The 27847-nt window shown below is 38.8% G+C and overlaps 1 protein-coding gene across 1 annotated transcript; it reads right to left on the bottom strand.

Annotated features, from left to right (window-relative positions):
* On the bottom strand, nucleotides 1-27847 carry TEKT5 (tektin 5). The gene is made up of 7 exons (XM_009281664.1): nucleotides 27283-27847; nucleotides 25940-26019; nucleotides 24192-24262; nucleotides 22372-22515; nucleotides 18937-19159; nucleotides 3582-3736; nucleotides 1-214 (listed from the first exon to the last, which is right to left on the bottom strand). Exons 1-7 carry the CDS (start codon nucleotides 27845-27847, stop codon nucleotides 1-3), a joined length of 1452 nt encoding a protein of 483 aa, XP_009279939.1.

Raw genomic sequence — 27847 nt, 5'->3', positions numbered from 1 at the left:
TCAAGTGTAGCCAATGAGCCGTGGGGTGCTGGGGAAAACTTTGCGCATGTCCATACACTTCTTGTCAATGAAGAAGGAGTTTGCCTTCACAGAAATTTCTTGTTCCAGCTTTGATTTGTTGAGGATCAGCATCTGCAGAGTATCGTGGGCTTCTTGCAGACGTCGCTTTAAGGTATGTAAGGTGTCATCTATAGCGTAAACTTCAGTGACAAGCCTGAGAAAAGAGAATGAGACAGGTTGCTCACATAACTTTAGCAGTCCCTCACCACATTCCTTTTTTGACAGTGGACAGGTCGTGCTTTCAGGCAGGATTTGAACAGCTGTCTTGGACTGAATCAGTATGAAACCTACTTGCCAAACTAGTTTGCATAGCACCTTTAAGAAGTGATGTTTCTTGCTTGCGTTGACCTTCAACAGCAGATTAAGCCACTCTGATGTATCTTTCTAATTGCTATCTTCTTCACTTGCAGCCTCTCATTTGTGTAGCCTCTCTAGGGCTAGCACGGCTGTGTTGAGCGCTTACATATGGTCCTGTAGAATATGTCTGGGATGGATGTTACTGGAGAGTGTTGGTGTAGTTCATGATAGCTTAAACTTGCGCAGCAGGATGTGCTAAATGGTCTAGATTTGGTGCAGAAGCCTGTTAATTGGTACAAGAATCACTTGCCAGAATAACCATTGAATGTGGAGCTCTGAAATCAAGACTTTCCATGAGCTGATATTAGCCACATTTCTTCCAGTGGCTTATCAATGGAGATGTGGCAAATCTTCTTGTACAGTCTCTGAGCTGGTAAACTCTCTTTAATACTGTCAACTTTGTGTTTTGTCTAATGTTCTATTAATTGCTCAGTCCACTATAGACTATGAGAAAGATTGATTTTTCCAGAACCCACTTTAACTTGTTTTGGGTTAGTCCCAGTTGTTTCAGCACAGAAAAACTAGACTTTATTAATTTGTTTTCTGCCTAATCCCTTCAACTACAAAGTTGGCAGCACACACAGAGAACAACTGCCAACATCAGCACTTCCTTTTAAATAAACAGCAAACTCAGATAACATTTATATGTTACAAAGAAGTGGTTCATTTGATATTTTCTTTCCCTATTACAGTTGAGCTATTGGGCTGAATTCCTCCTTGCTTTAAACCACATGAGAGAAATACACTTAACAAATTAGTTAAAAGCAAAAAATCCTTAAAAAGTGGATTAGCAAATGGTTTTACTTTCTCAGATAGGATTTTGTCTCTAAGAAAATACATTTTATTTGAGATGTGAGCTCAGCCAAAAACTGTGATAGAAAAAAGTGTCCAAATTTCAAATACCCTGTCAGAATTTCTCTTTCTAATTGCAGTTATGATGACCATAACATTCAATGATTCGGATCAGGTAAAGCATCCAAAATAACCTGGTCTGGATTAGGGAGCTGTGGTAGAGCAAAATTCATATGCATTGGAGGAAGGAGAACAGGAGATGCTAATTATCTGTCAATATAACTACATCTAGTAAACGATGTACTTGTATAAACGTTTTGGTTAAAATATTAGAAGCCATATTAGACTGACAGAAAACTTGCATGTGTATTAAGCCTAAAATACTTCCAAATAGCTGTGTAACAGCTTGTGAAGCTCTTCTATAAGCTAGTAGAAGTTAGATTGATTCAGAACCCCTATGTACTTTTTGTTTTTAAGTATGTCACATTAATGTCCTTTCACTCTAATTGAAGAAAATTTTCAAAGACATTCTGATGTTCCAGTGACTTCAAATGAAGCTTCCAAACTTTTTTGGGCAGGACCCTTTGGAACATCAACAGCATCACTGGCAATTGTGGGAAGAAGAAGGGGTAATGTGATACTGCTTCAGCACATTTTTGATCCTAAATCAAACAAGTTTTGTATCTTGGATACATGCAATCCGGCTGACTGGACTGATACCAATCACAATGCTGCAGACATTTTTGTGGAAGAGGTCTTCAGGGAGGAAGTAGGGAGAGAACAAGACTCAGAGTGAGTATAAAACTGGAGTTGTGTGTTAATATTTAAGGCCGTCTTGTTTTGGTTTTTAATAAAATGCTGATACTAGCTTATTTGCATACATAATTGATGGTGTGGTGGTAACTGAAGTGGCAAATGATCTGCTCCCATAGTAAATGTAACTGCTAAGTGAATGCTACAGTGCAATCAGAAGTTTTTCTGGTTTCTGACAGCTGAGCTCCTGCGTCTAGAACAGGTGTGATTTATGTGATATGAAAAGCCACGTGCATAAAGCTATCCAAATGGATATAAAAGAATTCAGACCCAGAACAATATTTTGTGACAGAATGGATGCGGAGAGCAGAGCATGAAGTTGAAGAAATCTAATATATGGATACGCCAAAGGAAATGTCAAGATCCAATTAAGGAGTTGAGGCTGAAAAAAGATATATTGCATTGTACGATTTATGGTTTAAGGAGTTAAAAAAGTGAAAAGATGCCAGTACAATAAACTATGATTTATTGCCCCTTCCTTGTTTGAATAGCTTTTTGAGCTGATAAAACACTGTTTAGGGAAAAATAATAGAAATACTCAGTTTAAGCATTATGTACTTCATTAATCTCATTGTATGTGAAGCTGTTGTATACAGTGGGATTTTGCTAGAGACAAAAATAAAAAGGGAATAGTTTTCTACTTTTCATAAAAATATGCAAAATTCTCTTACTGGACTGTGAAATTCACTCCAGCTATTCACTCCAGGTGCAGTATTTCTTGAGAACCTGCCACCCCCCCCGCCCCCCCAGATATTTTGAAGACAGTATTTTAAATAAGATATACTCAATAGAGTTCTTTTGGAACACTGATGTGTTCCAACTGGATTGGAGGGAGATAAATGGGATTACAATTCAGAAGACCCTTCTTCAGTCATCAGGGAAGGAAGGCTAGTATCTCGGACATCTTCTTGTACATCTATAATAACACAATACACACTATACAATGGATCATAGCACAGGGATCACCAAGCTGATGCCAACATGTGCTGGGAAGTCCCCACAGCTATATAACCAAAATGTATGCCAAATGAGCTAACCTGTACAAAGATGATACTGGAGGCACTATATAGTTGAAAATTAGTTGAGGCAGTAAGAGATGCTGTCTCATTCTTATTTGCAATTAACTTTTTAAAGAGCTTGACCATTAGATAGTTTTTTGCATCAAAAGACAGAATTTTGTCTGGGATAATGTGTTTCTAAAATTAGGTATTTCCTAAAGTGAAATCTTGTGTTTCATACAGAATGGAATTAAAATCAATTCCTAAGTCACAACTCGGACATGAGACTGAATCCCAAAAGATGTCAGCCACCAACAAGCAATTGAGCTCTTAACTGTCCTGGGAGAAGGACTCTAAAGGCAACTACACACTGAACATTAGATGTTTTGGCCCATTATTTCAACATAGCTACTTGGATTTTACTACTTTCTTCCAGAATTTATATCACAATGTAATGAATGCAGTTCTAATCTCATCAAACTGATGTTCACACTGTCATTAAATTTCCCATTCTTGAGTGGCTGATGAAGGAAGGGACGGAGTAGTCTGGCCTTTACTTACTGAAACTGAGGTGCATCACGGCAAAGTTCTATATTGGGTCGTCTAGTTCTTCCCTCCAGGCGGGTCTGAGCCACTTTCAGTGGGTACTCCTTTGCCTTTATGGATCTCTCCAGTAACATGATTGTATCTTCTGTCTGGAAGATTTCTTGAAGTATCTGAACAAAGCAGAATGTTTTTGTAAGCCTCATGTGTGTAGAAAATCAGAACTCACCCCTGCTTTTAAACACTTCTATTGGAACTGCTTCCATTCTGGCATGTCATTTTGTTTAATTTAGGGGAGGAGATTACTATAAACTCATATCGATCAGATGTATTTGTATAATATGTTGGCTTGGTCTTGCCATATTTTAAAAGGACATATGGTAATCAAAGCTCATAGGAGAGCTAGAAGAAGGAGGCCCATACAATCATACATCGAATGAAAACATTTAAGGAAGTTGTTCCTGGAAAACAGGCAAACAACTTCCACTAAGAAATGCACCATCTCTTTCCTATTATAAAATTAAGAAATTTATAGGCAAATTGGAATATAAATTTATTACAAGCAGAAGAGAAGCACTGAATTACTGTGATGGGAGAAATTCCAACTGTGTTTCTGTGATAAAGCCATTTTCATAGAGGCAGTGTTTATAGAACTACAGGGACTTATTTCTATTTTGCTTCATTATCTAATTTTTCTCCTAAACAAAAAAAATCTGCTGCTTGGTCTATGAACATTTTGCAAAGGTAAAATTCCAATAAACTGCCATTTTCATTCAATTCTTATTTCTTTCTGCCTCATAAAAATTCAAAAGTAATCAAATATGTCCCCTCTGAAATTGTTTCATACTCCAAGTGTTTTGGGGACATCTGCTGCAAGAACATATGAACACAAGTCATATTTTCATACTGAAACTAAATTCTCAAAGTTTTGAAAACTCCACTGGGAGCTGTAGAGGGAAGACCAACTTCCTTTAAAAGCTTATTTTCTGTAAATGGAGAAGATACAGAATGAAACATTACCAAAAAGGAGAGGCCCATGGAATTAGTATAGCATGGGGTTTAGTTGCAGTGTATGTTAATCATATAATATTATCCCTGAAAACCCTGTAAGTGCTTCTTACATGTTTTAATCTGTATTAAAAAATGAGAGAAGTTGCAAGGGAAAAGCTTTGCTCAGTCTTGAAAAAGAAAGAAGGGAGAAAATGTTTATATTCAAGTAACATTTCCCAGCCAATTGATTATGTTACTTTTATTTATCAGGATTCATTACAGCCAATGTAGTGAACCTATTCAAGTTTTTCCAATAGACAGCTTTAAAATGGAAGAGAACAAATTGAACTAATGGAGTTTCTCAGCCAGTCTACTAAAATCAATGCAACTTGAATTTCAACAACCACTAAAAATGGCATAAAGTGATTTAAATTATGCTGCTATTTAGATCTTTAGATCAGCCTACACACTAAGCTGTACCAGGTTTGCTAATGATATGTGTGGTTTGAAAATTCAGTTAGTTCCTGCTGCTGAAAGGATATTTATAGACAAAACCTAAAGAGTTAAGGATGCCAGGAACCTGCGTCCCAGTCCAAATCCTTAAGGGCCTGTTGACGTTGTATAGTAGAGCAATGTGAAAGATCTCCTGGCTAGCACTGTCCAAACCAGTTCAACCCTTACAGCAATGCAATTTTCCAACAGATGAATCACCTTGGACCCTGAAGCGGCAGCATACGAACATGACTGTACTGATTTGAAGCCAGGTCTCCACACTGTACTGAGCCCTTTGGGTCCAAGGTTGGTTTTCACAGAGCTAGCTTAAGAGCATCTTCACCCAAAAAGAAGCTTTAACTGCTTATAGACTGCAGGGAAAAAAAGCTGGTTTGTTATGAAGGGAACACAGTATGGAAGAAAGTGAAGCTAACGGTAGTAAATTTCTCCCTGTAGTTTTATTCTGCGGTGGTTCCTTCTTAATTAGATAATCACTGTAAGCTAGCTGTGTTTTACAGGGAATATTTATGCAGGTAATCCATAGCGCTTTGGTGGCTATTTGTTTTGCAGAGGAACCACTTATGATAAGAGTGCATTGTTAAATACATCCTTTTACAACTTGGCTGCAATTTTACTGGTTACACATACTTATTTCTATAGATAAAAACTAAGGGAAAGAGACTTAATGAAGTTAAATGTCTTCATTATGCATCAAGCCCACATCCTTCCTTTTCCCTGAAAACACCAAGGATTTGGGTCCTCTGCTGCTCAGAAGCAGAATTTGAGTAGTTTATGCTGTTGTCAGAACTTTGCTATTTATAACCTCCCTAAGAGAATCCAGCGCGTGTTTATCTGTACGTGACAAAGGTGAGGTGCAGCTCCTAGGTAGGCTGCTGGTGATTAAGCGGATGTATGTCAGGGAGAGTTTTACAAGCCTGCCAGTCCTATCCTTTGCTCCCACTGTTCACCTTCATTGCTAACCAAAAACATCAACCTGTGGGGACGTACCAAGGCTGTGAGGCAAAGAATACGCAGTGCTTTTAGAGGTCACCCACTGCTTAGCAGGGTCCTCCTTTCCTGTGTTTATGTTATAGCTTCTGTCACTACAGCGGTGTTTCCCATGCTACGCCTTAACTGCGTGCAAGTGAGCCAAATTCATTGTGGCGTAGTTCTGTTACCTGCAGTGGGGTATTGTGAGGATGTTGGCCTCTTACATTAATTCTACTTACAATTTGGAGCAAGTTGTAAGCAGATTTATTTCTTTTTAATAAAAAGGTGTAATTCAAAGTAAAAACAATGAAACAAAGCAGCACGTATCTCAGCCCAGTAAGAACTGAGCAAAGTTATGTCTCAATTTCAGAAAGGATTGAGTGGATTATTTGTTTTCTACTTATGGTGGAACAGAGGACTTGCACTCTCAGTTCAGATTCTGGGTAGGACCTTTGTGGTTCAGACTTTGAGCTTTATTGGTAATAACACTTTCTCTCTTGGGCAGCAGGTGGAAATGGTGATTCACCTTTGTGGAGCAAATCTATCAATGAAACAGTGCAATTAAAGCAGCCCAGAGCACTTGGTTAGAAATGAACCATGGCTGTGAAACCAGCTCCCCAGAGCAATGCTGCAGTTCACAAATGCACTCGTGTTACGGTAAGCATGTAATGTAGTCACTGTGCTGATACTTTCTGTCCTGTGATAATATGAATCAAAACAATTTAATTTATACAGTGAGTGGAGTTAGGTTACAAGCTCTCTTACACTTAATTAGTGCTAATTGTTCTAATCAGGTTAGAGAAGAGGATGAAATTAATATTTTCTGTGAGAAATTTTTTTCCTGCCCTCCTTTTCTTTGAAAGCAGTATAGGTATCTTGTGTTTATTCCACACATGGAAGGAAGGCAGGAAGCCATCAAAGGGGACGCAGCACGTGCAAAGAAACATACTGCGGCAGGGTCTGGAAGCATTACACAAATTTGTAAGATGACCAGGGAACAACTTTAGTAGTCTTCAGTATTTCAGATAACAGTGCTACTCCTCTGCCACAAATCCTTACTATATAAGGATTGCCTACAGCAAACCATGGCCATTCCAGTACTATGTGACAGTGCTTCTGTAATGGTTGGGTGCGCTTTACTCTTTCATTCTGCTTGCATGAAAAGATAAATTACATATCAGATGTTTTTTTAAGATGTAGAAGGAACAAGCTGATTCTTGACAGAACAGACAGTGTTGAGCAGATTGCCCATGTATAAACTGTCCTCAGTCTCTTGGAAAAGCCATTTTCGTTAAGCTCAGCTAGTGGAGAGAACTTTAGAAGAGCAGTTTTCTGAACCCACGCTTTTCTCAAATCCTCTTCTGATGCATTCATATGTGGCCACAGTGCAAGTACAAACCCATATGTTTCAAATTCAGTAGTAATGTTTCAAGTGCATGAATGTTGGTAATCATCAAACCTGAGGTTTGTTTCCGTTCCTTTACAGCACTTATTGCCCACTGTACGCATAGCAAACACATAGGTGTTCCCTTAGTGACACAGAAGCGGGAGACTGTATTGCCCTCTCTTTTTAGAATACTAAGTCATATACGCACTTCCCCCATAAATAATGGCATATAACTGACATAGGACAATAGTCGTCTTGTATCTAGAAGTGACTCAAAGTATTTAGAGCTTGCACAGCCTGCAAATTCACACAATGTTAAAGTTCAAAAAGGGAAAGCTCTGAAGTCTAAATAGAAAATGTTCCTCTTTATTGAGAATCCAGTAGTTCATTAGTCATGAAAAGAGAGCTTTCATCTAAAAGTCACTGAAAAATCAGGTTTTTGTCCAACCCTTATAACACTTTGTGTCGGCACAGTGTGCAGTAACTATATTCTTGTGCCACATGACTTCACTAGGTGCTCTGGTGTCCTGCTCATAAAGGTAGGAGTAGTCTGCAAGCACATTATGCACAACCGAGGCAATTGATTAGTGCTACTGAGCAAACCCCTCACCCATTCGCTAAAGAAAAATATTGTTTAAACCTGCCTGTGAACTCAAAATTCAAATGTGAAACTACGCATCCATCTTTAAGCCCTGCTTGGCTGCGTGTAAGTGGATGTGGTTTAGGTTCATTGTGTGTTCTCAAATTTTTTCTTACTTTTTTTTAAAGCACTGTCATTTAAGACATACAAAGAAAAATGGCCTCGGGGGAACCACCTCCAAAGCATCGCAGAAGCTTTGTACAAACAGTTTTCAATTACTCATTCTGGCCACTCATTGGATAAAAATGATTTCGATAATTTACTATACATAAACGGATTGGTGGGGAGGATCACCAGATAGTGTTGCACCAGTCTACGTCATTTCTGGATGACCTCCAAAGGCAGGAAGCAAAAACAACAAACGCTGAGCAGCGTGTTGCTAAGAGAGCATGGTGAGGCATTGGCTCAGGCAGCTGCCCGTCCGGAAGCTTTCCCTTCCAGGACACGAGTAAAGTTTTGTGCTGCAGCATTCTTGAGAGCTTGTAGAAAACTGCGTTCCCACTGTTCTCTCACTTCACCAAGGCCACGGTTTTTATAGGCTGGATACAGTAAGACCGAGCGAAAGAGCTGCTGAAGTCACACATGTTTCATCATGTAATCAGGGCAGTCTTATGTACAACATAAGCATTTTTAAAATGCTACAGTCTGATAGCTATCCTTGTTTCTTTGTTGTTTCCGAGGTTTGCTCGGTGTTTAGTATCCGAATGCAAAAAGCAGCAGCCCGGTAATATGGTGGGAGGAACATTCTTGTGCCTCCTCATTTTGTAAATTTCTTTATATATAATATTTTGCCTCTCAGTCAGTTTTTTAAACTTTTTTTTAATCCATGTTTTCATATTTCATCCAAATTATTTTGTAAAAGTTACATTTGTTGAGGTTATCATACTTAATTGACTAAATAGTGTAATCGTGACTGATTTCACAATTAATTTTAGGGTATACGACCACATTATTTCAAAGTAAAACTATGATATCTTGCAATCTTTGGATTACAAGTATAACCCAGATCTCCAATCTGAAATGAATTTGGGCCTGACAGTTTTTACTGTCATGTCACAGACAAATTCTTGACAGAGATTACCATGTCCCTTGCTCTTGTTGTTTCTAGGGTTTGTTTGTTTCTTTTGAAGCTTAATTGCAGGTCACTGTTTTATGACTTATCAAGTTTTGTTTTGTTTTTAATCAGATGGTGGTGGGGAATAGTCCAGGAATCTTTTCAGAAAAAAAGAAAAGCACATTTAAAAGAAAAAAATCACACTCAACAAAATGTGACATCAACAGGTAATGCATTCAGATAGTTTAACTGTGTTGAAGCAGAGTTAAAATCATTCTGAGCAGTAACTTTTGTGCATTTGTTGTGTATACTCATATGGGATGACTGAGTTTCATAGTTAAGAGAAGCAGTGGTTTAGTTTGCGCCCAGGGAAAATATCTTCGAACCGATGCATTGCACAATTCATCAAGCGTATTAGGAGTGGAGAGATCGGTCCGGATTTGGGAATATTGCAAGCTTTTATTTATAAAGCTTTATAACAATGGGAATAGGGCTGGCATAAATACAGTCAACAAATCTGAAAGCTAAAGCGTACTGTAAGTTCTACGCATGCCAAAGGCTACCTATAAAATCCCCAACATTTTCTTTATAACTGTCTTAAGCATGACGGTTTCACAGAAAAGAGGAAACTATCAGAATGTAAATACTACCCTTTTAAAACAACGAAGGCTTTAAACATACATCTGGACATTTAATCTGTGTCCTTACACAGATTGGTCTATTCAGCTTAGATTGAAACAGAGGACCCAGGGACCCTGGGCCTTTCATTTGGTTGGTATAACAATCTTACAAAAAATCTTCCTTCCACTGAATTCCAGTATGCATTTTTTTACTTTAATCTCTGAAAATAATCTAATCAATTTTACATTTATATGCAATCAGTTTCTATTTTACTTTTCCACTGGTCCTAAAAATGTACAAGATGTTTATTTTAAAACAGTTTTATTAAAGTTAAAGGGGGAGAAAAACATAAGATCATTTAACTTGGCCTAGATTTTCTAAAATATTTTCAAAATAACAGAGGAAGCAATAACTATACACAAGGAAACGCTTAACTCTTTGCATACCTCCTTGCTACACTTTTAACTATCGAAGAACAAGAATAAGCCTCAGAGTTCTGTTGTATTTGTCCTCCATTTTACGCTGTATCATGCTTTCAGATGCTGCAGGACCAGCAGTTTTAGACTGCGTCATCATTTAGGAGAACAAAATTGCTATGTTACTAATGTATTTTTGCTAAACCTGGTCAAAATAACAATAAAACAGGCAGTTTGGACCTTGTGCATGCTCTGTTTTGTCTCAGGTTGCCTCATCTGAGAGGAGGGTATACATCTCTCTATCAGAGGCATGTCTCTAGAAAGAGATGGTGCCAGAGAGAAACGGCTACGGCTCATGCAGCTGCTCTATAATATTGATTCTTGTCAGGAATGAGATTCTTTCTAGTCATTAATGAAATTTCAACCCAGTCATGGTAAGCTAAATTTGCCTTGCCTGTAGAGTCAATGTAATGCATTTGTCTCATGACCCTTTGGAGCCTGAAAATGCTTCTTTTCTAGACAAGCTACTACATATGTCCATCTCTGTTTCCTGCAAGACAGCCCTTTCTGAGAATAAGGAACAGTTTTATAAATATATATGAGCACTGCTGCCTTGAATTAAACCCTGTTTCTTTTGCAAGTTTATATGAATTGCCTGAGTGCGGAAGGGTTGCAGGGGAAGGGAGCAGTAATAGTAGCAACCACCTCAGTTTCTCACACGTAAATGTTGTGGCAGAAAGAAGCTATCTTCTGTACCAATGCCAGCAAAGTCTGACATCCGTTCAATCCAAGCTGCCTTTACTTAGCAGCTGTGTCCCCGTCAGTGTGAGAAGAGATTTCTGTTATTTTGCAAATAAAGACACTTGGATTCATGACAACCTGAATACATCCTGATGCGCAATGGCTGTCACTTGATTATGATAACTCTAGCCTTCCTCATTTCGTGTTCCCCCTAGGCTAATCCATGAAGTGGAGCATTGCTGCATGGCATGCTGAGGAGCCAGGCTTCTCCTGCGTGGTTTCTCCACTTGCCCATAACTCGTACTCTGAGGTAGTCTATGCAAGTCTTTATGATTTCATGAGATTAAGCAACAGTTTTAGGAGAGAGAAATCTGGTTTTGTCTTCCAGTGAGTGCCTTAGCTTTCATCTGTAATTTCTCTGGGTTTGCAGGCAAAAGTCTATTCCTAGCTTAAACAACTATTTCCTCCTTCAAACAGGTTTTTCCAGGCAAGTTTGAGCTGCCTACACCAACCAGCACACACCTTCCCAACCGCTCCTGAGGCACTGTTCGTTAATCGTCTGAAAACTTTATTCTCAAAGAGGTTCCAGTATTAAATGATAAGATTAACTGTATACCTAGCCACCACGAACAGGCGTGAAAAACTGTAAATAACTGAGATATTAAGGCATAAAAAGAGGAAGGGAAAAAAGCGATCAACAAAAATATATTAAAACAGTTATGTGAGGATACGCTGGGGTCCGAGATGAAAGGCTTTGTGGGGCAAGTGCCACAGGGAAAGTACACCCTCTGCCATAGGCATACTCCTTCCCTCGGCTCACAACACTGCTACACCTCTCCTGCATGCTTCTTGCATGGGCACCTCCCATCGTATTTTAGTATTTCTTTATGTTCCTGTTCAGAGGAGCAGGCTGTGTGCTTTTCAACAGCTGCAGGAGGGCTCCTTTCAGAATTTCTCAGGTAAGAAGTTTGAAAACTATTTCAGAGGCTGGTAGGCAGTTTCTGGTTTTATTGCCACCGAGGTTTTCCTGGCTTTCGTTCTATATTTTATGCTAGTTATAAAATTAAGTAGGTTCATCCCTTGAATTAGAAGAAAGTTGTGTAAATATTAAATGTATTCAATACTTCCTTCTAGCCACCATATAAACATACTCAATAGTTGCTAAGACAGGAAAGCTTTTTTTCTTAAATTTATAAATAAATTTAATAAAAATAATGTGTGAAGGATGGACACTCTGAGGGGGTAACATTTAAGAGATGGAGTAACTTACTAAAACAAAATTCTGTAGGCTCTTCAGGTATAGAGTAAAAATACACCAGGCAAAAAGGGAAGTGAGAATTAATTTCCATCATATATTGATGTAATATACTGCCTTTTCACACCCCAGGGGTAAAAAAAAAAACCAACAACAAAACAGAGCTGTTTCTAAAAGCCCACATTCTCAGTGAACTGAGTGGAAATACTCAGAAACATGGCTACTCATTTATTGAAGTGGGTGGTTATTTTTTCATGATTTTATTACACATGTACCTGTTTTTCTAGCATCTTTCTGATCCCTGTGCTCCCGGGTAGTGGAATAGCAAAGCTTGCAGGAAGGGTGGTGCTGGGCACTGCCTCTGGGCAGAGAAACAACTTCTGATCACAGTACAGGTGTTGGAGCTGGCAGAGAGAATCTGCTATTTAGGTATGGTATAAATACTGGACTATGTAAATATGTCACTTGCTGTCTGGTCTGACTGATTCCCAGAGCTAATGTACATAAACATCCTGCCCTATTGGTTATTTCCAGGAGACTGAAGCCAAGGTAACTATGTTAATATTAACTTTATAGAAAAGAGACACAAATATATTAATGAAGGGCTGGCACCATGATTAAAGGTTTTCCTTCTTTTCCTAAAGATCTGTGTACTTTTACACCAGATGTAAAATATATTTACCATAACATCTCTTGGCATAAGTTGAGTGTTTCTTGAGGCATGCTAAAGACTACATACTTCTTCTATATTGAATTGTGTACACTATATTTTCTGTTCACCAGCCTAAAAACCTGGTCCTAGAGCAGCCCTGAAGCCTGACCAGAGTCCTACATTGCAATTAGACTCTTACAGAACATTTGCATCCCCGAACAACCACGTGCTCTGTGAGCCCAGTGATGATGAAACACAGTGGAGCTGTAATACCTTCTTTGGTTTGTGATCTAACGCTTGCCAAATACCTAGCCTAGGGCTTCTGGCCTTCTGCCTCCAGCACCTCGTATTTCCAGGGTTCTGCTATCCAAATTCTGGATGAACCTCGCATTGTTATGACCAAGATTAATCCCAGAATCATGTAAGATAAATTAACCATAGCCTTGTGCAGTTGGGACAGAAATGGAAATGGGACATTGTCAATCTTAGGCTCAGAAAGAAGTCTTAGTTATGCGCTGTCTGCACTACCTGCAGGTCCCTAGTCTATCCTGTAGAAATTCCTCTTTGTAAGCCAGTCCCTGTAGAAAGAGCAGAGCTTTCAGGGAGAACAGTGATCTTGGTCTTGAGTTCCTGGTGCTAATGAAGCCATCTATCTGTGGTAAGCTGTTGCAGCGATGAATTCCTTTGCTCTGAAAAGTAAGTGCTTATGTTTTCCATCTAGATTTGTCTGGCTTTTGTCTGGCCACTGATTCTTCTTTTGTTTTTGTCTGCTCAAGCAAAAAGTCGTGTATTATGATTCTTTTTTCTTCTGTATAGATATTTGTGGATTTAGCAAGTTCTCTGCCCCTACCCCGACTGTTATTCGGATAAGCTAAATAAAGCAGTGTCATCTAGTGCTTTAACATCACCCTGCTAAAGAGAAAGTTGAGGAGCTTATTCTATCAATTGCTTGCTTTCCAGTCCTTTAATCATTCTTGCAGCTGTGATGACTTCGGGCTTTGGAGTTGAAGTAGGAAATGCTTTATACCACACCCTTGCCCCCACGTACTCAGTTTGATTGCCACTGTAAAGATGGCAAATTGTCTAAGTCGTCTAGAAGAAAATCAAGCAAAAGTGGGCAGGGAATAAATTAACATAGAAGCTCTACAGTGAACTGGACCGGGACACATATAAAACAGGTTTTTAAGGACAGCATTTCCATTCTGCATTCGATAGTTTCCTGTTCAAAATTATACAAAAGCAATTTAATCCTTTTTTACTGTTACTCTATGCAAATCACTTCCCAGACTTCTGATAGACTTGGGGTTTGTCAGCCTCACCAGCCAGCTTCCCCAAAAGAAGTGGCAGGCAGGAAAAGCCAAATAGCAGACAATGAAAATCTGAAGTGAAGAGAACTCAATTTCCTGAATACATCAATGAAATAACAGTAAGCGCGGACAGCAGCTGGACTGAGAATTCAGAAAAGCAAGTGGGAATCACTGACAACAAATGCTCTTTGGAGACTTCCCTTGTGCTGACTTGGTTACTTGATCTGAATTTGGAGCCTAGTCAGTATTGGGATTCGGACCAAGCTCCAAGTAGAATAAAGGGTAAAACCACATCTGATCTGCTCCAAGACAAGACATCTGTAAGTCGCTAAACCATCCCTCTAACTAAATGGAAATTGTTGTAGGTTTATAGTAAAAAATGTGATGGGACAGGTGAATATATATTATAAAATGATAGCATATGAATGTTTTCATCATGTGTGTTGTCTGATGACTAGAAGTTGAAGGCATTTTGTCTTGTTTGGACTGTTTTAGACATGAAAAAGAAGCAAAGGCTGTGTGCCAAGCGGCTTGAATGTTGGAGTTTGAGAAAGTTATTTAAGGAGCAAAAATCTGCTTTTCAAATGCCTACCAGGAAAAGTTCTTAGGTGCTTCTCTTGGCTTAACTATACACACTTTCCAATCCAGGTAAGGCAAACCAGCTGAAGTCTTTTTCTGAAGACTGTATTTTCTTCATGTGCTTCTAAATATGATGTGTGAACCTAGGTTAAATTCTATGGCAGAACCTCGATCAGTTACAACAGGAAAATTCTTGGAGTCTATTATTCAATTGTATTTCAGTAACTCAAGGTAAATGGTGCAGAAACGTTAGAAACTGAGGTACGAGTCCACCAGCAGTACTAGAAGCAAACAAAATGCCTATAAAAACAGATGGACTGCTGTGCAGTTATTACTCTGAGACTTCTACAGTTTGTAACCTGAAACAGAGACATTATGTCATCGATGGAGAAGGTCTTGGCAAAACCCCTGGCATAATGCTTGATAGAAGTAAAAACAGAATACCTTCATCACATAAATACATTCTGTGTATCTTTTGGAACACACTTTTCTAGACATCAAGGAAGACAATATCCTAGAATAAAACTAAACAGAGTAATAATGGATCACTGTTTTTCCTTACATTTTGTTTATATGAGAAATACAAGTTTGGTGGTACTTAGGAGGAGAAGGAAGCGCTGGAAGGACTGCTGTAGATTGTTCATACAGAGCCTTCGATAACATAACTGTTACCAACTACTGTTGATCTAGAATATCAACCCAGCAACCTTCTCCTGAACAGCAGTCCCGTGAAGGGCTGCTGCAGACAACAGCACCCAGGAAAGGAGGTACCTGATGCAATATGCGCAAATGCCTACTGAGGGGAAAATCCTAGCTTTTCAGAAGTAACTGGTATAGCAAACTGCACGTGGAATTCCTTAGCTTGCCTGCATAAATTCACAACTAACTAAATCTTGTTCATTCTTGTATTTTTAATCCTGTTTATTGTTTTCCAAGCTATAAATGAATGGCATTTTGCTCATATAATCTCATATGTGATATAATACTGTCATCAAGCAAGGGAAAGAAAGGCAGGAGGAGAAAGGCCCTTTACCATTTGATTACAGCAATGCAAGAATGTTCCAATAGATCACTACCAGGGCAACGCCCGTGTTCCTTTTTGTAGTGGATTTCCCTAAACAAGTTTGAAGCAATGACATTCTTGCACAGAAAGTCAGGACTGTAAACGTGTGGCCGTAAAGCCATTATACATATGGGCAATATAAACTAAACGTGAAAAAAAATTCAGGCCAGGAGAAACATTTTAAGTTAAGATATGACAAATCCTAACCATAGCACACAGCATAGTCACCACCACAATATCAATGACAGACACTAGTACAGTGCACTGATTCCAGAGTTTAAGTCTAACTAGATGAGTTTTTACAAAAAGCTTAGTTCCAAGGGAAAATGAATTTTTTCCAGGGCCAACAGATGAAATCTACAATGCAAGACAAACTGTTCCACCTGGTGCTCTATGTTTCTAAACAGCTTGTGGTCCATCACATGCTCAGGCATTAGGCATTTGGTTTTAATTTTAACCAGCCGATCTTCTATGTGCAAGTGATATAAACAAAAAAAAATGTGCCATTTCAACATAGGATCATTTTTAGATCATCACAATATTCACACTACTTATTCTTTTATGTATTTTTTGATTGTTTCCTTTTTCAGGGTACTGATTTTAGAAACAAATGGTTGCAGGAGGTTCCCTGTAGTTTGGTGGGTTTTTTGTCTGGAAGAGATTTTGCTGTTTCACAAATCAGAAAAGTATTTTTCATTCTGAAACAGGCTCCAGACCTCATTAATAGCTTTGCCTGGTTCCAAGATAGCGAATCTTTTCTATGCTCATTTTCCTCTCATTTTATGGAGCTAGCCTGCTTAGTTAGGGAAATAATTTGGCGGAGAGAAGGATGTCTCTGAAAGTGGCATTCATTGCTTGAGAAGTCAGTGCAAAAACAGCGTTTGAAAGATTGACTGATTTTTTTAAACACAATGCAATTGTGGCACCCATTGTCTAATTGCTATTAGATGTGAAGGGAACAGGAACTGTAGTAGCTGAAGTTGACTATAATCGCATCCCAGTGGAAGAATAGAAGTGTGGTAGAATTTGAGGCAGCCATTGGCTGTCTTCTTAAAGCATATCCTAGCAATATTCTTTTCTCCGATTATTACAGACTATACTGCAAGCCTGGAGAAAGAAGAAAGGGTACTCTGTTATGCTTACCTATAGATAACTCCTAGGAGCACTCACTCCTTACTCACTTCTGCCCTCACTCGCCTTCTCGTTCCTCTTGTCCTTTTGAGGTGTGGTCATGAGCAAGAGAATTAACAGGACTTCTACCGTATAACTTCACCCACATCTTAACCAGCAATGGTTTTGCTCAATAAACCTACTGTATTTTCCTTTCCTTTGACAACACTGACTAGCCTGAATTACTCCTCACCAGCATATGCAGTTTTCTTCTCCTCTAGCATTTTGTTATTCTGATGTAACTACATTACTATGGAGTTTGTAATGAGTAAAGTATCTCTGCTATGTATGTGCTATCTAGTAACTCAGCAGTAACAGCAGCATTAGTTCATAGAGTGCAATCTTATTTGATACATTTTTTTATCCATGTGTACCATACAAGCTAATTATTCTTTATACAGATATGATTAGTCAAGTTTCTTCAGATAGCTTATGATTGCTATTTAATGGTATAACAGTATAGGGACATAATTTTTTTTCTCCCCTGTTATATACCAGTTGTCAGCAGTTATGTCATAGTATCAGCTGGGCTCCATGACAAAATCCCTGCTCATATGTTGATATCTCACAATGCACTTTGTGATTCTGTATGTGCACCCTGTGTTACCTCATGCTAGAAGTTCTTTTATAAAAGGGGCACTTAAAAGCATTAGAAAGGTCAATGGAAAATGTGAAGCAAACGTTCATAGATTTAAATCCGTGAGAAACTTGTATGTATGGCCAACTCAGGGATAAAGTGCTGTAGTTGGCTAGATCATATACAATCTAAAACACACAAAAAACTACATTCAACATCCTTTGTGCTTTATAAGCAGGGAAAAAAAAGAAAACATTAATTTATGTGCTGTGACTTCACATATTTAGCTGGTTAGTTTGCACTTTCCTAAGAGTCCCTAAAAATAAACTGAAAACATCTTAAACTACTTATGGCAAATAGAATGGCAGGAAAGCTCTATTGTTTCCAAATGTGCATTGAAACAAATGAGTGAACATGAGGCTCCTCTATTAGAGAAAGAGTCTTAATGGAAGAACTTACTGAACTCTGACTGAAGTCATATGAAAGTAACACAGGGAGTCTTGCTAGCTTAACAGATTTTATCTGTCAGTACAAAGGCAGCACCTCTTCTTAACTTCAGAATACGTTTTAAAATTCAACTAATACACTTCCAACACATCACTTATTTCAGTGAAAGCTTACTGAAAAGGCAATACAGATAGAGATTAATACAGGTCTGTCTCCTTCTGTGTCATTTCTGCTTTGTATAATGTGAAGACAAAGGCAGAACAAATGTTTGAAGACTTCGCTGTCTGGCCCACTCCGAAATATCAGGCTGTTTCCGACCGCAACCAGGCCAAAATTCAGGTTAAAGATGTGGAAATGTATTTATCAAAAGGGAGAGGCAAACTTGGAACTTAAGTGTCAAAGGTAGACAAAATGACATTCTGCATGTAAATACTTCTAAATTTTGGTTAATTTAGAGCTCTTCCCTTGCTGCTGCAAAATGAAAGTGCAAAAACTTAGTCTTCTGCTTCTTCTATAACAGATAAATGTGCTGCTGTTTGTGGGCCTTTTTATGTGCACACTTTCCAAAGTTAGTTCACTGTTTAATAACAACAAAAAAAACCCACACAAACAAAAAAAAGTAATTCATGTACTATTTCTGTATCAGGAAATGGCCAGGGAATATCATCTATAAATGTAAAATTGAAAAAAAAAAAAATACCATGTAAGATATCTTCCCCCACTTTAAACATGTAAGTTGCAAATGAAAATAATCAGTGTGTGATTATGGACAGATGTTGCACGGTTCCTTGTAAAACCTTGTCATCTTGTCAGACTTTGAGTGAGCTCTTCTCAGGCCGTGTGATTCAAATGCACCATCTGAGGACAGGTAATACAGGTGTATCTTTTGAGGAGGTGCTTATTCAGGAAGGATGTAAACACTGGAGAAGATTTCTATGCCTTTCAGGTACAACTAAGATAATATGCAGCTGCCAACTATTAGTGAATCTTACCTTGGCCAGTTGTGCTTGGAGTTTGTTCTTTGCATCAGCTACTTCAGCAATACGATTGTTAAAGGCCAGGTTGGTACTGATGAAATGATTCCACATCTCCTCAGACGTGCTCTCCAGTCCAACCTCTGCCTCCTCTCGGAGCTTGACAGAGTTGGCCCTTGCATGTTGAGAGCACCTGATATTGTCTTCACTGAATTTAGCCCATGTTGCAGGAACTGAAACACTAGTAAGAAATTTAAAATAAGGGGAAAATAAAAAAATAAAAGCTTAGTCGAGCTATTTTCTGGTCAGTGATAATTACACTGAATTACGCTAAGTGTTCATCCATTGAACTGTGCAAACTGTGTAATCACATACATCAGGTGATTTTATGGGTTTCATACCCACTTTTTTTTTTTCTTTTTTCCTCTACAAGCCAAAGATTTGGCAACAACAAGTGAAGATTTTGGAGAGCTGTTGCTTCGACAGAGTTTCTATGATTTGCTTGAATATTGTAGCTGCTAACTAAAGGTCTTAGTGGCCCTGGCATCAACTCCAAAGTAAGTAGGTTTATGTTTTGCTGTATAAAGAATGACCTTTTCTTGCATACTTTTTGTTTATTGATGCTTAAAAATAGTTTTTCAGGATCAGGTATGAATATCAACAACGCAACTTCTTCCTGTCTTTAACAGATTAGGTGATGGTCTGAATTCCTACTTGCTGTATCTCAGCTGAAATTTGACACGTTTCTCTGTGTCAAGGTTCAGAGTGCTTATGGCCTTAATGGATTATTAGATTATTTAGCGTGATCTCCTGCACATTGCACACCATCAGATTAGATTCAAATACCATCTACTTTTGTGAATCCAAACACTTATCCTGGGGAAACCGAGTTGTGTGTCACCAACCACCAGAGAACATGAAAGCCCAACCTAGTTTAGGGAAAATGAGCAAGAAACCGAAGGAGAAAGGATTGTTACAGAGCTCTTCAGACAGCTCTGGTCTGCTATCAGAGCAGCCCTACCTCATGAGATATGTGAGACCTATATAATAAAGCACGTGGCTCTGACATCCTAGTAGCCCTCATCATCAGAAGGAATGATGGCAGGAAAATGGATAAGGCACTGACCTAGGAGTAAGGAGAACTGGAATTTTCTCCCAGCCCCAACACTGTCCTTCTGTGTCATTTGGATAAATATCTCCATCCTCTTGCTTCTCCATGTGTTAAAATGAACACCTCTGCTTTAATTTACACGGCTGTTACAGTTAAATTTAGTAATATCTATGAGACAAGCAGAAATGGCTCTGCTATGGAAAAGCCTATGAATACACAGAGAAAGACTGAATATAGGGCTCCTGCACTGAAAAGTGCCACCCATTAATGTTCCTGCTGTAATGTCCTGTATGTAAACAAACTTTGGGATGCTTGGTTTTGTGTCCAAGCTTCATAGATGGCCTTCATTATCATAATTAACATAATTATGAATATAAATCCCAGACTCAGGTCTCTCCAAACTGGGAGTCTGTGGGGCTCTCAACTCGCAGCCTGAGCCCCTGGCTTGAAAACTGGTGCAGCATAAGCTACTCTCTTTGGAGTTAAATTCACCACCTTCTTTAATACGCTGTTTAGCCTACTAGGTCACTTCTCCCTTCACCCAGAAATATTTAGTGCATTTTATGAAAAGGTACAGATATTTTACTTGCCAAACTGAAACACTGAGACAAACTTCTGCCTGCATTTAGACTTCTTTCTCCACACAAAACTTCCTTCTAAGAATTATGCCTGTGTGTTAAACTCTGCAGGGACAGGTCACTATTTATTGAGTTTCACATTGACTTTAGATTTTAATTGAACACTGAGAATAAATATTAAGGGATGCAAAAAGAAAAAGTTAATTTTGTCAGTGCTTGTTTTCGCAGGGGCCCTTTTTTCAGTTTTTCATAGGGTATTCCTCTCCCTCCAGACAGAAGTACTGATCTTCCTAAACGATTTGGAATTCCTTAGTGCCACACGTTTATTTAGGCAGTTTCAGGTAACCAGCATGATACCACAGTAAAGTGCACAAATCAGTGTGCTAAACCTGAGCAGACGTTACTTACAACTACTGATCCAGACAATCTTGGTATACTTTCTGCAGGGTATTTGGTTTGGGTTGGGGTTTTTTTCCCCCCTCTATGGTCTGATGATTATATTCATATTCTCATCAGAAAATTAAGTTTTCAAGTAGGTTTCCATCTTGACTATCTGAAGTACTTAGTACTTAATCTGTTCTTTAACATTGCTTTTTCAGACTGGAATTTATCTGGCTGGCTCTGTTGAGGCAGAAAACACCTGCTCTGCTCCTGAGTGCTGCAGGTATGTCTCAGTCTGCCAGATGGTTTCAGGAAAATGTTAATGAAAAATGGCATTTCTTTGGATAATGGTTGGTGAGAAAGGAAAAGGGCTGTAAAACTTATCCACGTGAATCTGCTTTTTACCAGAGCTGACAAGGATAATTTTATTCATTGCTAATCCTAAAAGTAGGTAGTGTTACTGGCGTCAGCAGAATGCCTGCCAAGTTTCCTTCAGATATGCCCTCATTTCAGTAGTGAATGAGGTGATCTTTTAATGAGAAGCAGAACATTCTCCTTCCAACAAGACAGAGTCGTCATCATTTGAGATTGTAGAGTACATTCACCATTCAAATATTGCTGTGTTAAAGAGCGATAAAGGAACTAACAAGTCATTAGCACAAAAACACTGCCCTCTATTGCAAGCTGCTTCGGCTATTGCTTTTGGATTGGATGCAGGTCTTGATGAGGCCACTACTAATAAACAGTTTTAAAACTGTATACAATTGGGACGTTTTAGTTCAGTGATTTTTAGTTCAGTCTGTAATGCTAAAGCTATGCCAAATCTTTGTGATCATCCTCTTTAATACATACCTCCGTATAGCTTGATGGCCTGATTTCCAAATAACCCAAGCTATTTTTACGGAAAATATATATAGTCCTTGCTGTACACTTGCATGCTGTTTACCACATTGCACTTAACTGCACACCTTAGCTGCACTTTAATTTGATTGGATGTGGTTTTGAAACCCAAAGGCCACAGAACAGTATAAATCAAAACCAAAGGGAGACATCTGCAGAAAGGAGTTTGAGGGCAAGGAGTCAGCTGCAACGCAGTTGTAAATGATCATCCTTGCTGAAAAGCACAGCTCACTGCACATCAGCGGTGTAGGTGCTGCAGACTGCCAGCTTCTGCCCGGCCTCCAACAATGGCAGCTGCTAGGAGGCAGAGAATAATTGAGGATGATGGAGGGTTTCACACCAAGGAAAGACAGGGCCATATGGAGAGAGAAGCTACTTCATTCTACATCACTTCTCAAAGGTAAGGCTAGGACTCGTGCTGTAATCAGGCTCTTACGGCAGGGAGCAGGGAAAGAGAAGTCTACAATAGCCACTCGTACTCACGTCCCATCTGCTTTCTCCACTCCATGATAAAAGTTGATGCTGTCCGATGTGTTCCTCAGGTTAAAGCACTTCTCATCAATAAAATGGGCTGAGTTTTTGTCAGAAAGATCCTGCTCCAGGGCATGCTGTGCATCTCTGTTGATGCTGTGAAGGGGAAAGAATTACCTTGATCTGAACCACCTTTAATGCTGTTGTGCTAAATAGCTAATTGCTTCCATTAACTTCCTACAATGCTTCATTTTATAGTTTGTTGGCATTTACAGTGGCTTGAAAATGCTTGGTGCTGTAATTTAGCTAGAGGGAGCTGCTGTCCCGTTCATCTCTTTCAGCCTCGAGAGAGTATTCCTCAAAGAATTGCATTTAACTCGCTGCATTTAATAATGTTTGTCATTTTGATGACAGACAACCACAATGGTGAAAAACAACAGGTAGTTGGGTGGCATGAAGGAAAGCCTCAGAGCAAAAGGGAGGAGGTTTTCAGTGATAACCTTCATGCTAGCAAAGCTGTAAATGAGAAAGAAAAGGGCAGACCAGAGTTGTGGTTTCCCATCTCTCCTGATTTGGGGGACAAATTCACTTAGCATAATTCAAATTGTACATCATTGGAAAATCTGTTTAAATATTTCTGCTCATCTTGATCACGAGGAGGGAAATATGTTGTTCCATCTCTTGCTTTCTTACCCACAAGGAATTTTTGGAGTAACTTAATCTCCTTTGGCTCTTCCAAAAGGAGGGAAGGCCTGGCAGACCTTGGGCTAGAATGGGAGTAATATGGACGAAGAAAGAAAGTCTTGCTTTCCAGTGCATCAGGGAGACAGCAGACATATTGATGTTTTTTGCAAATATTGCTGTTTCCGTGACGTACTTGTCAATTGGCATTGCTATCGGTCTGCCTGATGTGGTGACAGAACTGAGTCAAAGGTAACCAGAAATGCCAGCCTGGAGAGCTAGGCAGAGCTCATGCCACCAAATATGAATTTAGCTTTTATCTGGTCATATACCCAATATATTACAGTAGTGGGATGAACTGCAGAAATACATCTAGCCTGACTCATGAGAGTCCTGAGTGCCATTAATAAGAGCAATTGTTTATAAAAATCTACTTATGTCTTTTTCTCCTGTAATGTATTAATCAAGAACTGTACAACTTTATCTTCCTTGTGAGTACTTGAACTGTTTCTTTTGAGAATCATGTCATATAAACATGCCTTTTAAAATTTGTATCAGTTCTGTGTAGTTAACAGAACACTGTATTCAGAATAGTTTTACCTAATTAAATAAGACTTAAATGTAATTTGCATTTATTTGTGTACTGTCAAAGAAATAAAATAAATTCCAAAGCCTCCCATAACAAAAACATAGATAAATATACATCAAAATAATTTAAGTCCATTCCATAACTCATCTCAATGTTTACGATGTGCTTAGATTCCTCTTTCTTTTGTCAATAATGATTTTCCTTTGAATTTAGTTTTGTAATTAAAAAAAAAAATTCCCTTTGAACTTCGCTCCAATGTGCCACATAGCAACATTGGCACAACTAAGCTATAATTTTGGTGTCCCTGATTTTAATGAAGGATTTCAGATTAAACATGACTTAAAAATTGAGTCACAGTCATCTTTAAACGGTAAGTATTGCTCTTCTGCAGTTTAACATACAAATTCTATCCTTGGTAAGAATTAGAAGTGGAGGGCAACGAGCATCTAACAGGCTAAGTCTCTGATTTTGCCTTTGCTATTTTCAATCTGTCATTAGATACTAGCCAACACTGAATTCAGCTTTCCTATCTTTAAAACAGGAATTAAATATAAAGTCTTACCCCAACTGTTTACTGATTTTCTGCGCAAGTTTTGTCAGTATTTCTTGACAGTCCTTGAATACATCAACCTCCTACAGTGGAAAATACATGGTGTCAGTGCTTTCAAACTTCATTTGTTTTAGTGAATTTATCCTTTTTGTTCTGCATTCTAGATGTTGCAACCATCTCACATATCTCAAATGCAATGTAGGTCAAGAAAGGATGCATGTTTTGGTCCTTCTCTTCCTCAGTGTGACAAAGTTGTATCTTTTTACTTGGTTTTGTATGGCTTTTTATATTATATCAAACATGTTAGTAGATTTTATTGGATGAGGTCATTCTAATAAACATAAAGTCAAATTTTGCTTGGCTTAAGTGTAATGAAGATACTTGAAACATGAACCTTAATCCATTAAACTACCCTCTCTAACTACTTCTACATTTTTCTAGAACAATACAAGTATTTTGCTAATAGTGGAGTAGGTTGAAAAAATATCTGATTTCAGAAACAGGCTCCCTAAGGAAGTATATTGTAAAATTCTTCAAAACTATAAATATTAGTCAAAGAAATTCAAAGCCAGGTTCCACTCATCTTAAAATAAATAAAAAATACTCAAACCAACCACACTGAAAACTATACAAACATGGTAATACGGTCCCTCAAACAACGTTATGGTGTTCCAGCCTCTTTCCTTTTTAAAAACTCTGTTTTAGCCTAACATACCCTCTTACATAAGTGTGTACAGTTTTGTGACTTTTGAAACAGGGAGTAAAGTGTTTTAAATTATTCTGAAGTCATTAAGACACCCCAAATTTAAAAATACAGGCTCTGTCTCTGTACTTGTGTGGTATGTGTAGGAGTGACAGCAACTTTAGAACTGGCTTTCCTCTTACTACAAAACGAGCCTTTGTGGTCCTTTATTGTCACTCTCTAGCCTGCTCCATAGTCAGAGCAGTGCTTGGGGACATCAGGCAAATAGCCTTTATTTTTCATTTTGAAAAAATATTTTCATCTGTTCATGTGGACATGTAGCAGTATTTCATCTTACCCTGAATTCTCATGCTAAATTAAGTGCTGAAATACTTAAGCTAATATATATTAACTCCTTGATTCTTCATTAAAACTCTAAAACTCCAAGTTCCAGGCTGTAGGCTCTGAACAAGCATCTCGGTTATCCAAGTGGTCTGCACATCCTTCTGTAATCTATCAATCCAGAAAAGTGCTTGAAGCAATGCCATTGTCCCATAATGTTCTTTTTGTTCTCATACATTTTTGTTCTCATACACATCCAATATAACTTCTTTCAAATATGTTAGCAAAATGTTATTTGATTTTTTTTTTATTTCAAAGATTTAGCAATCGCTACTATCCACCTCATTTTCTTTGTTCAGTTACACTATATATATAGCAAGGCAGTAAACCAGCATTTTATATTGTAAGCCCTAAGAACTTCTGAGATTTTATAGACCGTGGCCCAGAAAACAATCTTGAGAAATGTTCTACCTTGTTTTATAGGATCAGGGAAGATAGAACTGGACAAGACCTCACAAGGATGCTAGGCTATTCCTTTTGCTCTGGGAAGGATGAATAGAACATTAACCATCCCCAATATATACGGTTTTACCAAATTTCTTCCTCTTTTCCCCCCCTCAGTCTTCCAAATGAACGAAAGGAAGAAATTACTGCAATGTTTTTACCCTGATGAATATTTAGTTGGATTTTAGTTATTTCCACAGTTTGAAAAATAAACTAGTAAGTCTGGTCTTACCTTTATGAGGTTCTTTTCCACATAGTCATGAACTAAGTCTATACCCTTCCGCTTCTCACGGTGGTACAAGCATTCTAGGGCTATCTGCAAGCAAACCAAGGAACATTTGCAATAGGCTCAGTACCGCGTTGTGGAGTGAAACCTTGAACCTTGCTGAAGGGGCCACTGAGCTGACGCGTCAAGTAATGACCATCTATCGAGGTTGGAACAGAATAGGAGGTGGCCTAATTGCGCTCAACTGATCCATCTCAGTGGCTCATTCCTACTTACCTGTTAATACATGCTTTTAAGGATTAGCTGCCACCACAGCTGCCATTTGATTAGCTGCTTATTAATGTGCAGCAAGGCCTACATCTCAACATGCCCAAGCTTTGTTGTAAATTGTGTGGATTAAAACACCTGTGTTGTTCTACGCTCATCCATAGCAAAATCCTTTAATCTCATCTCCCCTCATCCTCCCTTACCCAATGCCAAAGTTTGGAAGTTTCATACCTATACAAGAGAATGACTGCATAACTACAGTCATTGACGAGGGAATTCAGTTAACCTGCCCCAGCAGGTTAACTTCACTCTTAATGTCTCATCCACTTGTTTAGAACCATACTAATAAATGAAACAGCATTAGCTGGCACAAAGACTTTCAGCAGAAAATGTTCCCTGAATAGAAAGCGTCCTCAGCCTGCCACTCAATCAGTACAGATAGAGACAACTAAAAAAGTCATTACTGAATACTGAATTTTGGTTTTCTATTTGTACTTGCCTAGAAACATTTCTGATAGACGTAGCTTCCATCAGCAATACTCCTGATGTTTATGAGAGAACTTTGACTCTAGTTTTTGCATGTTTTGAGTTTTTGCTAGCATCGTTCATTGACTTATATTACTGTGGCTTTTTCTGTTGCAATTAATTTGCCTTTAAGATTCTGGAGAACTTCAAAATGTAACACAAATGATATGCCATCCTAAGTGAAAATATTATTTTCACCAAGCAATAGGAGAAAATCCAGAGCTAGATAAGAATATCGGGATATTGCAACTTAGAGGGCCATTTTCTGCTCTCCTGTAATGTACTGAGCTGACCGGCCAGTGCCTGAGGCAGACAGCCTCCTGGAGCCTCAAGCAGAAAGGAAGGAAAAGAGGGCATAGAAGTATCTTGATAGGTTCCTTTGTTGACTTTTATATATAAAGGCCATGGTGGTCAGGTTTCCTTCTTACTCAAGGTAATGGTTCACCAAGATCTGTCTTGATGATAACGGTAAAAGTCATACTGGTATTCAACAGAGTTAAAGCCACTTTCTTTACCCATTCCGCAGTACAGTCATGAAATAACTAGCTATGTCAAACCTACCTTCAGTGGTCCTTGCATTTCATCTGCAGCACATTCGAGCCGCTTCTTTGCTGTTTCCAAGTCTTGGGTCGCTTTCAGCAGACACTCTAGCTCATAGACGAGCTCAGATCTCCAGAAATCAATGTTAGAGATCCTCTCTCCCAGGTTTCTTCTACTGTCTTCTTGCATCCGATAAGTCAGTTGATCCTTATCTTGGATCAGTCGCATTGAATCAGCGTTCAGTCTACCAGCGGAGTACCTGGAGGCTTCGGAGCCTTTTAATTGAACCATGTTCGCATGGTGCCAGTCACGAGTGCTGTAGCGGGCATGCAGGGTAGAACGTGATGCAGGCAGAATAGTGGGCGGCCGCCCAGTGGGATTAAATTGCTTGTCAGAGCTGGGAGGGACCGAAACCACTTTGTGAAGCAGATTGGGCCTCCAGGAGCTGCGGCAGCGGTAGCCTGGTAGGTAGTAGGACTGATAGGTGTCCTTGGTGGTGCTGGTGGGAACTAGATCCGGGAACAGGCACTTCTTCTTTGTGCCACAGTAACTGGCTAGGTGTGTGGTCCCCAGAAACTCCAT

The sequence above is a fragment of the Aptenodytes forsteri genome, unplaced genomic scaffold (assembly GCF_000699145.1).
Source record: "Aptenodytes forsteri isolate BGI_AS27 unplaced genomic scaffold, ASM69914v1 Scaffold84, whole genome shotgun sequence".
NCBI classification, from domain to species: domain Eukaryota; kingdom Metazoa; phylum Chordata; class Aves; order Sphenisciformes; family Spheniscidae; genus Aptenodytes; species Aptenodytes forsteri.
Note: the sequence above shows the minus strand (reverse complement) of the source record. Positions and strands in the feature narration are given on the sequence as shown.

Excerpts from the sequence above, each read along its gene's own strand:
- TEKT5 (XM_009281664.1), bottom strand. The coding sequence starts at position 27,847 with ATGGAGTTTCTGGGGACCACACACCTAGCCAGTTACTGTGGCACAAAG. Across the intron at positions 19,160-22,371 it reads GTGGAGAAAGCAGATGGGAC|TGTTTCAGTTCCTGCAACAT; the intron begins GTGAGTACGAGT and ends ATTTCTTACTAG. Across the intron at positions 215-3,581 it reads CGTGATGCACCTCAGTTTCA|GCTTGTCACTGAAGTTTACG; the intron begins GTAAGTAAAGGC and ends CTCTTTTCTCAG.